General features: G+C 42.9%; 1 protein-coding gene across 5 annotated transcripts in view; it reads right to left on the bottom strand.

Moving 5' to 3' along the window:
- CAB39L (calcium binding protein 39 like) overlaps positions 1-14,615 on the bottom strand; it is a 51,920-nt gene that overhangs the window by 21,027 nt on the left and 16,278 nt on the right. For all 5 annotated transcript variants that reach the window (XM_063428747.1, XM_063428762.1, XM_063428754.1 and 2 more), the window contains exon 2: positions 3,304-3,443. In XM_063428747.1, the coding sequence (XP_063284817.1) occupies positions 3,304-3,414 (111 nt within the window). In that variant the 5' untranslated portion in view covers positions 3,415-3,443. The remainder of the gene's footprint in view (positions 1-3,303; positions 3,444-14,615) is intronic.

Genomic DNA, 14,615 nt, shown 5'->3' with positions numbered 1-14,615 from the left:
CCCATTCCCATTCCCCCCCAGTCCTTGAATGTGTCCCATTCCCATCAGTCCCTCGATGTGTCCCATACCCATTCCCTCCAGTCCTTCCATGTGTCCCATACTCATTCCCTCCAGTCCTTCCATGTGTCCCATACCCATTCCCTCCAGTCCTTCCATGTGTCCCATACCCATTCCCTCCAGTCCTTCCATGTGTCCCATACCCATTCCCTCCAGTCCTTCCATGTGTCCCATACTCATTCCCTCCAGTCCTTCCATGTGTCCCATACCCATTCCCTCCAGTCCTTCCATGTGTCCCATACCCATTCCCTCCAGTCCTTCCACGTGTCCCATACCCATTCCCTCCAGTCCTTCCACGTGTCCCATACCCATTCCCTCCAGTCCTTCCACGTGTCCCATACCCATTCCCTCCAGTCCTTCCACGTGTCCCATACCCATTCCCTCCAGTCCTTCCACGTGTCCCATACCCATTCCCTCCAGTCCTTCCACGTGTCCCATACCCATTCCCTCCAGTCCTTCCACGTGTCCCATACCCATTCCCTCCAGTCCTTCCACGTGTCCCATACCCATTCCCTCCAGTCCTTCCATGTGTCCCATACCCATTCCCTCCAGTCCTTCCATGTGTCCCATACCCATTCCCTCCAGTCCTTCCATGTGTCCCATACCCATTCCCTCCAGTCCTTCCATGTGTCCCATACCCATTCCCTCCAGTCCTTCCATGTGTCCCATACCCATTCCCTCCAGTCCTTCCATGTGTCCCATACCCATTCCCTCCAGTCCTTCCATGTGTCCCATACCCATTCCCTCCAGTCCTTCCATGTGTCCCATACCCATTCCCCCCAGTCCTTCCATGTGTCCCATACCCATTCCCCCCAGTCCTTCCATGTGTTCCATACCCATTCCCCCCAGTCCTTCCATGTGTCCCATACCCATTCCCCCCAGTCCTTCCATGTGTCCCATACCCATTCCCCCCAGTCCTTCCATGTGTCCCATACCCATTCCCCCCAGTCCTTCCATGTGTCCCATACCCATTCCCCCCAGTCCTTCCATGTGTCCCATACCCATTCCCCCCAGTCCTTCCATGTGTCCCATACCCATTCCCCCCAGTCCTTCCATGTGTCCCATACCCATTGCCCCAGTCCTTCCATGTGTCCCATACCCATTGCCCCAGTCCTTCCATGTGTCCCATTCCCATTCCCCCAGTCCTTCCATGTGTCCCATACCCATTGCCCCAGTCCTTCCATGTGTCCCATTCCCATTCCCCTAGTCCCTCCATGTGTCCCATACCCATTCTCCCCGTCCTTCCATGTGTCCCATACCCATTCCTCAGTCCTTCCATGTGTCCCATACCCATTCCCCCCAGTCCTCCTATGTGTCCCATTCCCTTTCCCCCCAGTTCTTCCATTTGTCCCATTCCCTTTCCCCCCAGTTCTTCCATGTGCCCCATACCCTTTCCCCCCAGTCCTTCCATGTGTCCCATTCCCATCCAGTCCTTCCATGTGCCCCATTCCCATCCAGTCCTTCCATGTGCCCCATTCCCATCCAGTCCTTCCATGTGCCCCATTCCCATCCAGTCCTTCCATGTGCCCCATTCCCATCCAGTCCTTCCATGTGCCCCATTCCCATCCAGTCCTTCCATGTGCCCCATTCCCATCCAGTCCTTCCATGTGCCCCATTCCCATCCAGTCCTTCCATGTGCCCCATTCCCATCCAGTCCTTCCATGTGCCCCATTCCCATCCAGTCCTTCCATTTGCCCCATTCCCATCCAGTCCTTCCATGTGCCCCATTCCCATCCAGTCCTTCCATGTGCCCCATTCCCATCCAGTCCTTCCATGTGCCCCATTCCCATCCAGTCCTTCCATGTGCCCTATTCTGTTTCCCATTCTCCCAGTTCTTCCATGTGTCCCATTCCCATTCCTCCCCAGTCCTTCCATGTGCCCCATTCCCATTCCCCCAGTCCTTCCATGTGCCCCATTCCCATTCCCCCAGTCCCTCCATGTGTCCCATACCCATTCCCCCCAGTCCTTCCATGTGTCCCATACCCATTGCCCCAGTCCTTCCATGTGTCCCATACCCATTGCCCCAGTCCTTCCATGTGTCCCATTCCCATTCCCCCAGTCCTTCCATGTGTCCCATACCCATTGCCCCAGTCCTTCCATGTGTCCCATTCCCATTCCCCTAGTCCCTCCATGTGTCCCATACCCATTCTCCCCGTCCTTCCATGTGTCCCATACCCATTCCCCCCAGTCCTCCTATGTGTCCCATTCCCTTTCCCCCCAGTTCTTCCATGTGCCCCATACCCTTTCCCCCCAGTCCTTCCATGTGTCCCATTCCCATCCAGTCCTTCCATGTGCCCCATTCCCATCCAGTCCTTCCATGTGCCCCATTCCCATCCAGTCCTTCCATGTGCCCCATTCCCATCCAGTCCTTCCATGTGCCCCATTCCCATCCAGTCCTTCCATGTGCCCCATTCCCATCCAGTCCTTCCATGTGCCCCATTCCCATCCAGTCCTTCCATGTGCCCCATTCCCATCCAGTCCTTCCATGTGCCCCATTCCCATCCAGTCCTTCCATGTGCCCCATTCCCATCCAGTCCTTCCATGTGCCCCATTCCCATCCAGTCCTTCCATGTGCCCCATTCCCATCCAGTCCTTCCATGTGCCCCATTCCCATCCAGTCCTTCCATGTGCCCTATTCTGTGTCCCATTCTCCCAGTTCTTCCATGTGTCCCATTCCCATTCCTCCCCAGTCCTTCCATGTGCCCCATTCCCATTCCCCCAGTCCTTCCATGTGCCCCATTCCCATTCCCCCAGTCCCTCCATGTGTCCCATTCCCATTCCCCCCAGTCCTTCCATGAGTCCCATTCCCTCCATGTGTCCCATTCCCATTCCCCCCAGTCCCTCCATGTGTCCCATACCATTCCCCCCAGTCCCTCCATGTGTCCTATACCATTCCCCCCAGTCCTTCCATGAGTCCCATTCCCTCCGTCTGTCCCATTCCCATTCCCCCCAGTCCCTCCATGTGTCCCATACCATTCCCCCCAGTCCTTCCATGAGTCCCATTCCCTCCATGTGTCCCATTCCCATTCCCCCTAGTCCCTCCATGTGTCCCATTCCCATTCGCCCCAGTCCCTCCATGTGTCCCATTCCCATCCGCCCCAGCACCTCCATGTGTCCCATGCATACATACACACATATGTATGTATATCACTGTTTATTTGTAATTACACACATCATGGTGGATTGTTATAAACATAAAATTGCTTATATGTAGTTATTAAGGTTAAGCCCCATAAAAAATATTACCTTCTCTGTTTTTTTATCTTGCTTTTCTAGCAATGACATGTTTTCCTTGAGAGTTTTCACTATTTCAGCAGGATTCTTGTGAGACTTACTGAACAAAGGCATTTTCTTCATATTTTCTTGGTTATGCTAGATATAAACGTCTAAAGGAAAATAAAATAAAGAAAAATGTTTAACAACCAATAAATATAAAGGAAAATAACCCTTAAATTAATATATTCAACATTATATACAATACAAAGTATTTCTGTGTATGCAAAGATACGGAAAATGATTGCTCTACAAAGAAAATTGTGTCAAACAAGGACCTTCAATTAAAGGGATGGGTGACTGCTTTATCTCATTGAAGTGGTTATAGTGTCTAGATTCCCCTGGCGCTATCTTACCCTTCTGCGTTAATGCTCCTCCCGTGCTGCTTGGGCTAATGAGTAAGCATTAGCCTGAGCAGCGGTGATTAGCGGATAGTGTCAGGTGGCAGCATTCAGCCCATTATAGTGACTATTGCTGGTTTTACCTGCTGCGGCTAGAAAGAAGTGTGTAATCTCCACATTAATCAAAGGGGCCGGACAGTGGGTGATCAGGGACCCTTATTACGTTTTAAACGGCTCAAATAGTTAACACTGAATGGTAGACACTGCAAGAGGACTCCAGGAACTATAACCAATTCAATGAGATGAAATTGTTATAGTAACTACACCGTCCCTTTAAGGGACATATTTTGCCTACAGTAATTAATAAAATAGGTTCCTTTATGTTGGGAGGCAAAACAACTAGAAAGAGGGCGGCCACAGAGGAAGTGAGTTGATGTCCAACAGTGGCATGTAAAACCAAAAAGAGGACACGGCAACCAGGCATGTATGTGCAATTATCATTGAACCTGTGAGCCCATCTACCAGTATTCATATGGTGTATGCTCACAGGGATTGTGCTAAACAGGGCAGACAAGTTCCAAATGCCTTTAACATAGATCATCACCGATTACTATGAACCTGTGTCATGGCAACTTCTGTAGCTCAGATCAGGAAAAACACAAATTGACCAATTGTGAGTTTATACACCCTTCTCAGCTTCTAACTGGATAAGCAGTAGTTTTATTCATGTAATTTTATCACTGCAACAGGGTACAGGTTTATGACACATACACAGTTCTCCTATGTGGCATTATGCCTGGGTAGTAAGTAATCCTGAGTATTTGAAGTAAATACATGCATTTTTATTATACATATTTACGTGCTTTTTTTTGACATATCAACAGCATGCGCTTAATTATAGGGATCAGCTCCACTCAGAAGTGTTTCTTTAAATTAAAGTTTTGTATAGAAGGTACTGCACCTTTAAGATATGCATGCATGCTGTTAATGAGGGTATAGTGAAAAGGATATTGCATCGAATGAATGCAGTGAGTTGGACCAACCATTGCTCTCACCTATGCCCTGACACCAAGGGCTTCACGGGGTTACTGCAGACATTACTTGCATTTTTAGTTTTGGGCCATATTTTCCACTTTGTGGATGCTTTGAGATTTAGAATTTGGCGTTAATTATTAAACACACAAATGATTTCACTTAACAAGAATGTGGTCTGTAGCTGAATGGCTGCTGTGTTTGTTCAATGACTGCACAGTAATCATGTGAAACAATAGCACTCCAATTACAGGATGTCTCACTACTTCACATGGATGGAAGAGGAGTGGGTGACATTATCATAAATCCTCGAGGTATTATTTTGAGTTAGATGAATAATTCAACACTGAGCCAATCTCTTAGTTCCCTCGCACACATGGCCACATTTATCCTGATGAGTGGATTGGATGGGGTTTTCTATAAACAGCACAAGAACATGTTTATTTGGAACAGAGATTTGTGAAGCTGAATGAGCATCAATAGAACGTTAGGCAAGGTTACATAACAAATAGCTGTGATTGTGGGCACTGCAGAATATGTCCTTTTTGTGAGATGAAACGAGGAGTGACCTTGTAGTTATTGGAAAAGTTTAGATTTCAGGACTGTCTAATCTGAAAATCGTTTAACAGCAGCATACTCATCATTCGCTGCTTTCCACTCTGTCACTAGCAATCCGGCTAGCTGCATGAGCCAGTCTACTGATGCATGATACCACCCTTCTAATTACAACGCAGCCGCTTGATATAAACTGAAATTGAGCGGTTTTGCTAGGGATAACATAACGCAATTTACTTCAACTATTGGTATCATGCCGCAATAGTTTCACAGTGATTACATGTGCAACAAAAAACGAGTATATGAGTATTAGAAGGCAGGCACTGGCTGATTGCTTTATTGTGGTATTTTAATTATTTTGTATTTGACGTGGATTGCTGCAGTGTATATCTGTTTAAATACACAATGTAAATATTTAAGAAATACAGTAAGCACTCACTCATCCAGGAATACTGGTATGGAGGATGTGTATATCAATAAGTTCCAACAGTCCCTTTTGCTAAATGAAGGACTGTGGATACAATTCCTTCAAGCAGATGGGTAATGTAAGTGTGTGTTGGATGTTGATAGAATTTACTCTTCATGGGGTATAAAAAACAAATACCAGCATTTAACCCAAAACTTGATTTTTTTTTTTGTCAATCTTTATTTTAGTAAGGCATATATGAAGGGTACAGAATAAAGAAAGGGAAATGCAAGGGTATTCCACAAAAAAGGGTTAATACAGCGATAACCGTGCAATTTACATTTCCGGAATATGAATGCCTCATTTTTTATTTTTATAAGTCGTTTAACAGAAACATATTTTAAACAAGTTGTGTTATCAGGCTAAGCCTACTGCATTACATGCTATGTGGCTAGGAGATTGTTGCAGTCAAGGTGTGAAATATAGGGTAAGCTAGATCTACATTGAACATTTAAACAATTAAACCATCTATTGCACCCAAAGTAGACTGTCAGTAAGTATGTAGAACTATACAATGGTATATAGTGGGATTACAAGCAATGGATCCTCAGATCAATTTGGGATCATGCTATTACATCAAAAGTAAATTACCCCAGGCTAAACATACATAAGGGTGGTGAAACCGAACCTGCATTGTGAGTAGTCATTTACCAGGCTTTACCAGGCTTCTCGATATGGAGAACAACATTGATGCTTATGGGTGTGCAATTTAAGCATGCGGTAGCTAGCAAGAGTAAGTCCGAGCTGTCAAGTCTCTCAGCAGGTAAAATGAGGGCTCAGCGTCCAGAGGTGAACAGGAGCTTGGATAAGGAGTTGCGCTCTTCATCAGGGAGCGGTTTGGTGCGCCTTCTCCGTTATGTGGACCCTCTTGCGGGACATGGGGAGCCGAGACTCCGGGCTGTGTGTCAGCGATTCCTCTGATGGGCATCGTGGTAGCAGGTACTTGAGGGCTGTAGCGTGGCGGTAGGGGTCGGGGTTGGCGGGTGGCCCCTCCCCTGCTCCTTGTAAGGTCAGCATCATTAGGCCACTGACTCGGGGGCTCAATGAAGCCGGGTCTCTCCCGTTGTGGGCACTTCGGTAGGGCCTGATGTTCCTCCGCCGCCAGTGGCGTGCGGCCCTCCAGCGTTGTGGTCGGTGCCTCGGATGGAGTTCCCTCACGACCTTCGGCCTGGATGGGCTCTTAGTGCGTGTGGTGGTAGCTTGGGGTAAACTTGATTTTTTTATTACTTTTATTATATAGCATGAGCATCGGCATATTCTGCAGAGTTTATAATTATAGAAAGGGAATATCTGACAACAAAGAAACAAGGTAATCACATACAAAAATTGAACGTGGACAAGAGGAGAAGAAGTCCCTGCTCAAACAATCTATGACGAAGGGGTAAAAATACATAATAAGGGCGGAAAGGCACATGGATAAGATGCTCTTGTTGAATGGAACAAGCAAATAGAGTAAGGAAAGAGTTATCTAGGCTATGGAGGAGACGGAATAAGAAGTGCCACCCAGAAAGGCTGTAAGCTTTCCAAAAAAGACCTATTTCAGTGACTTCTTAAAGCAATGGAGGCTAGGGGAGAATCTGATGACATGGAGTAGGAAATTCCAAAAGAACGGAGAAACCCTTGCAAAAAACACTTGTCATTCAACCCCTGCAACTTTACAAGATGAGAGCAAACATTCTGAGGCATATTAAAGGAGCACTATAGTGCAAAGAAAAACTTGTTTTCCTGGCACTATAGGGTAATTAGGTCCCCCCCACCCTCGTGGCCCCCCTCCCGCTGGGCTGAAGGGGTTAAAACCCCTTCAGCCACTTACCGATCTCCAGCACCAGGCTCCCTTTGTGCTGGGGAACTATCCACCCCCTGCCAACGTCAGATTCAAACAGCCCATATGAAAACATTACTCAGTGCTTTCCTATGGACGTCCAGCGTCTTCTCACTGTGATTTTCACAGTGAGAATCGCGGAAGCGCCTCTAGCGGCTGTCAGTGAGACAGCCACTAGAGGATGGATTAACCCTCAGTGAAACATAGCACACAGACCACTACATTGAGCTGAAGTGGTCTGGGTGCCTATAGTGGTCCTTTAAAGAATCCCAACTAATTGTTTCTGTTTCAATGTCAAAGTTTTTTTCCCCCTTCTACTTGGACATGTTGAGTCAAATGTTAAGCTTCCCAAATCTGAAACATATTTTATGTGATGTGTAATGACTTGTATAGTGTTTAATAAAACAAATCATTTGAATTAAATTATGAAGGCGGCTGACTGACTTAGGGAATTAACATTTACAATGTTTTACTGTAAACAGTGATCACATGTTGATGAATGCTGTTAGTTGCAGCCTGCAATAAAATCCTTATAATCGCAAATGAGTTTTTAAAGGAAAGTCATAATTTAATACTAGTATACCAGTGAAATTATTAACAAAGCAGTTTATAGTAAGGAACAGATGAAACTAGTATCTTGTAATATATTTGTTATTGGACTAATAGAATTTTGGAAAACTGTCTACAATCGCTCTCTCTCTCATATATAATCATGTGTTCACAACAGCCTGCCATCTATGATGCTTAGCTCATAGTAAAGAGTGTCGTACCAAAACATACAACGAACATATTATATATAAAAAAAAAAAAAAAGGTACTGCAGTATGTGTTGGGAAACCGTTACTATCGGGATAAGTAGGGTGCACTAAAAGTTGGTGTTAATTTATTTTATTTTTTTTAAATAACCCACATCCCTCTAGTTTAGATGTGTTTCTAAAGAAGAGCAAAAAAAATAAATATTTGCTGTGGCCAAATCTTAAAAACATACCAAGTAAATAACATTGTGAGATCATCTCCCTGCTGGGTTTGTAAACTTCAGTGTTATCCTACAGACTGCCTGATGTTCCTGATTGAAAGTCGTTTTTTTACAGAGCGATGTCTGTATCAGTGCAATCTGATTTCTTGTGTTTTAAATGTCAATTTGCCAGTGGAACCAAAAGTTCTACAAACCGAAGCATTGACCATTTCTCCGAGATTCTTTACATCCAAATTGTGGCAGAATAATGATAAAGCTAGTCAGTTTTAACTCTCCTAATAAAAAAGAGTTGGTTAATCAAGACTAAATATCAGCCAAACTGCGACAGTACTGGCTAACAGCAGCCTTCAGCTGCTACCTCTGAACAGAAGAATACATTCTTCCTGATTTTAACCCAAATTGTGTTCCAAAAAAAATTATGTGTAAAGCACTGACCTAAACAAACCAGAAAGTAATAGGACCTGTTGTCTGCTTGACGGCCAGGCAGGTGTAGCCAGGTTAATTAACCCCTTAAGGACACATGACGTGTGTGACACGTCATAATTCCCTTTTATTCCAGAAGTTTGGTCCTTAAGGGGTTAAAGAGACACTATAGTCAACAGAACAACTACAGCTTATTGTATTTGTTTTGTTGAGAATAATCATTCCCCTCAGGTTTTTGCAGTAGATACTGTCTTTTCTGAGAAAATCCAGTGTTTACATTACAACCTAAGGATACCTCCACTGGCCACTACTCATATGGCTACTAGAGGTGCTTCCTGGGGACATTGACATTCAATGTCTCCACCCCCTGCATGGAGACACTGAACGTTCCTCACAGAGATGCATTGATTCAATGTATCTCTATGAAGAGATGCTGATTGGCCAGGGCTGTGTTTTGCTAGTGGTAGCACTGCCCCTGATCTGCCACCTTGGCAATCCTAGCCAATCCAATGATTTCCTATGGGAAAGCATTGTGATTGGCTCAGATCCCCACTTCTGATCAAATCAGCCAAGCAGGCAGATCAGGGCCGAGCCAGCAGCAACAGACTGGAATAAATGTAAGATGTTACTATATTTAGAGAGGTCAAGGGGGCTAGTGTTTTAAACAGTATAGGGTCAGGAATACATGTTTGTATTCCTGGCCCTATAGCATTGCTTTAATAAAACTGTAAATTTCTATTGAAATCTACGCTTTATGTAAAATGAGAAGAAGAAAAAAAGTGGTCACACTTCAGCATGCTGAAGTGCTTTAGGTCACTTTAAGTACCCTCTGTTGCATATTCACAATGAGACAGGCAGGGGTTGTGGAGATATGAAGTTCCTGCATGATACTTATTGTATCAAAAGAGAGCAAGAAAGCTGTGTTGCACAGTGCAGGTTCTCCATCTCCCCCAGCTCTATGTTAGCATGCACTTTTGGATGTGGCTTCAGGAAGTGGTATTTGGCATTCAAAAAGGTGCTGCACAGGCCCACAACATTTTATCTGTGTAAATAGATGCTGAACAGGAATCAGTCAGGTGTATATGCCAGAGAGCAGACATATGTCCACATTCTAAAGGCTAAACAAGGCTACCCTAGCCCATACAGTCTGAGAAATGTGGCAAAAACATCCTTAAGTTTAGCCAGGCCTTTTTATCTATAACAACATTTTTAAAGGCAGCGTTTTGTGCAAACTAGGAACCTGTAAAACCTGTCCTGATTATTACTCTACCATGCCTTGCAATATTTACTATGACTAATTCAGATCTCTGCAGCAAAATAATACATTCCTCAAATTTCTTTGTGGCAGTTTCTTATCCTCAGGGCAGAGCAGACGAAGATAATGAAATGCTGAGTATGAGACGAGCGAGTTGAACTCTGAATCGAATGAATATTTTAAGCTGTTTTGGACACTATAAAGTGACATATGAACGTATATACTTACTAAAAACCAGCTTAGTAGCTTCCCATCCGATGTTGTTGGTATAGCATGTATAGATCATCTGCTTCTACACGCTTCATGGCTGACTGAGAAGAGGATCTCGGTGGGCCATTTATAGATGTGCATCCTGGCTCAGCAGGGTACTTTACCAACCACATCGGCTTGTACACAGAATCAGTGGAATCTACTCAGATGAGTGCTGGAGATGCCAGGGAACAATTGGTACGCCGCTGCATCTCTGTTGGCAACGGCCAAAGATTCAAGCGTTTGGTGTATGATATAATACCACTTAAAAAATAAAACTAAATTGTGCTCACTCCCCCATTCACCCTGGAGGCTATGCTTTAACAATTTCTCTCTCAAACACTCTAAATATAAGTAAAGCTTGACTAACTTGATGAGAACTAGAGATCTTAACCCTGTTCAATGGAGGCATTAAACTGTTCCAACCCTTACTTAATGGGTGGGCAATATTGTTAAGGAAATAAGGACTAGGGTGGCTCTTACTTCCTCACTGTGACAACACAATGAGCTCTGATAACCCTGGTTGGTACATCTCACAAATTGGAACCCAGATCAGCAGCTCCTTCCTACCTCCTCTGCCCCTTAGAATTTTGCGTTCCTGTCCAGGTGGTAACATCCCTCCCCCTTTTTTCCTCTTCCACAAATTATTGTATATTTTCAGTTTAAAAAATTGCAATGCTTAACCCCTTAAGGACACATGACGTGTGTGACACGTCATTATTCCATTTAATTCCAGAAGTTTGGTCCTTAAGGGGTTAAAGGAATATGAGCACCTCACTCCCAAATCAAATTACCCACAACCAAAGAAAGACAGCTATATGTCTGCTTGTTCAGGAGCAAATAGATACAATGATAAGACTAGAACCAAATTACAATATTGGGAAAAATTCAGCATGGCAGCTATTTTCTTATGCATTTTTAATTTACTTTTTCTTAAAATAATCATCCGCTGAACTTAAAATTAATCTGTTCTGTTGCAGATAAAAGGTAAGGAATAAAAATGAGTGAGGTGTATTAATGTTCAAGCAAGAGATTATTTTATGCAGACAGTGCAGTAATTTAATATATCTTTAAAGGGCATCTGTTATGCCCCAAACAACAGATTGTATCTATAAATTGTGCTAGCAGTATTGCTAGCAAATATATAGATTAGGAGAAAAGCCTATTTAAAGGGTCACTATAATCGCCAGAACAACTAGCTTATTGTAGTTCTTCTGGTAAGTAGTCAGTCTCTGCAGTCTTTTTAATGTAAACACTGCCTTCTCAGAGTACAGCCTAGGAACACCTCTGGTGGTCACTTAGAGGTCCATTCCTGGGTCAGTGCTAACAGTGTGTTTCCACGCTCTGCATGGTGATGCTGAACTTTCCCCATAGAGATGCACTACTTGAACGCATGGTCAAGGGAGCATTTGGACCCACCCCACCTCCTTGGCGGAGATCATCAGAATTGATTATCTCAGTCAATCCAATACTTTCCTGTGGGAAAGCATTGTGATTTCGATAAGATTGTAATTCTGATTAGGTCAGCCAAGGAGGCGGATCGGGCACGGCCAGTCAATGCCTTAGCGTATTGTGATACTTGGTGTATGCAATGTATATGGGAGCAGTTTCATGTAAGTAATTTTTTTCATAACAGGTGCACTTTAAACATCTAAGACATTTTACCAGGCTTATTGTACTGAAGTTCCAATTGTAAGAAAAATCTGAACTTTTACGAATACCCTCTGTAACACAATCTTCTAGTTGAAAGGAAAGTCTAACAAGTATAAGGGTTGTGGGGAGGGGGTCTAAATATGTTTATAATTCTCTTAACGGGACACTATAGTCACCAAAACAACTTTTGCTTAATGAAGCAGTTTTGGTGTATAGATCATGCCTTTGAAGTCTCACTCCTCAATTATCTGCCATTTAGGAGTTAAATCAATTATGTTTCTGTTTATGCAGTTTCATTTTCAGATGTAACTTACTTTAGAGGTTTTTATCCACAGCTCTGTAAATTGAACTTTAATTACATACAGGAGGCTTCTGAAAGATCTAGCAAGCTCCTAACCCTTTAAGGACGGCGTCCGGGGGACTTATCTGCTCGCTGGCGATCCCCCGCCGGTGATCGTGATGGGGGGGACTTACCTGGCATCCCAGGGAGTCCCCCTGTTGCTCCCCCGGCCCTCCTGGGCCATGTGATCACGAGGACCTCACGATCAGCAGTGCCAGCAGGGGTAGTGCATGGGATGATAGGTAGTCCCCCTGCTGCCTGAAATAAAGTTCAATAAAGTTCTAAAACAGTTTAAAATTAAATAATGTATACTTATTATTATTTATGATCTAAGTATATATAAATATACTTGGGCCAAAATTGGCGTTCAAATTAGTTTTTTGCATTTTTCACACACAAACAAATATTAACGCTAACTTTGGCCAGTGTTTGTAACTAAGCGGCTACAAAAAAAAACCTGGACATACCCCATTTGCAATAGCTTGGGTTGTCTACTATTGCAAATGGTATGCCATCATGGGGGGGAATTCTCATTCCTGGGCTACCATACAGTCTCAAAGGCAACGTAACCAATCTTGCGAATTTCAATGTGAAAAAACTAAAAAATGTAACATGCTGTATTTGACGCTGTAACTTCCCAAAACACCATAAAACCTGTACAACATAGGAGGCACTGTTTTACACGTGAGAGATATCGCTAAATACAAATATGTGTATTTTATTGCAGTAAAAGCTAACAGTAGTATGACACAGTTAAAATGTCATGCAGAACTAAAAAAAAAAAATACATTTCTTAATTTCTCAATTTTTTAAAATATTTTATTCATATTAAATTACCGTATGTTTCATAGATAAATATTTGATGTTACATGAAAGCCCAGAAAAAAAATTATATATAATAAGTATGGGAGCACTTAATATGAAATAGGTGAATTACGGTTGAACAGACAATAGTCAAATTCCAAGTTTTGTTTACGTTTTATTTTGATCAAAACGTGTACATTTGGCTCAGTCCTTAAGGGGTTAACAGAGCAGGAGACAAGCAATTGTAAATTAAACAGAATTTGCAATAAAGAAAATGTAAATATTAGATGAGTGACTGTTTAGAAAGGCTGTTGAAGTCACATACAGTGATCCTAAATGGCAGAGAATTAAGCAGAGACTGCAGGTGCTCGATCTATACACCAAAACTAATGTATTAAGCTAAAAGTTGTTTTGGTGACTACAATGTCCCTTTAAATATATGTCCCTTTAAAGTTGCATCTCTTGGCATATGTTTGAAACTTTAAAAGGGAGGGCACTGTAGATTAGCAAATCTCTGTTACAAAGGCCTTAGAGCAAACAGGTGATTGGTTAACACAGGATAAAGTGCTTCAGAAACAAAGCTTCAGGGACAGATGGTATTCACCTACACGTGCTTAGTGAAGCTTAATGTAGAAATATACATATCCCCGTTTTAAAATGTTCAGGATTGTTCTCTTTCAGGAATTGTACCAGAGCATTGTAATAAAGCAGATGTGGTGCCTATATTTAAAAAGGATTCAAAAAAGTTCAACCTGGAAACTACAGACCTGTGAGCTTAACATCTGTGGTTGGGAAATTATTCGAAGGGCTGTTAATGGATAATATTCATGAATCCATTTTGTACAATATTATAAACAGGAATCAACAGGGTTTTATGGAAAGACAGGTCATGCCAAACTAACCTCTATAGAGAAGTTTGTAGAAATATATATCAGTGTGTTGCAGTAGATGTAATTTGGATTTTTCCAAGGCATTTGATACAATTCAACACAAAAGATTACTAGTAAAACTGAAATCAATTGGTTTAGAAAAAAAAAATGGTGTTACTGGACAGAACACTGGATTAAAGATAAGAGTGCAGAGTGTAGTTGTAAATGGAAAAAGTTCAAGTGAAGTGCCTTGGGTTCAAATTAACTTTTATCTATTTATGAACGAACTTGAAGTGGACATTGAAATCAATTTGTCTGTGTTTGCAGATGACACAAACCTAGGTATGAGAATAGTCTGAACATGATATAACCACTATATAGATAAATAGGGAGACTAGGCAGGCAAGTGGCAGATGGGATTAAATACAGAAAAATGCAGTTATGCATTTTGGAATAAGGAACCCTCATGTGTTTACAATAAATGGGGTTAAATTAGAGAT

Source organism: Pelobates fuscus, chromosome 1, assembly GCF_036172605.1.
Source record: "Pelobates fuscus isolate aPelFus1 chromosome 1, aPelFus1.pri, whole genome shotgun sequence".
Lineage (NCBI taxonomy): Eukaryota > Metazoa > Chordata > Amphibia > Anura > Pelobatidae > Pelobates > Pelobates fuscus.
Note: the sequence above shows the minus strand (reverse complement) of the source record. Positions and strands in the feature narration are given on the sequence as shown.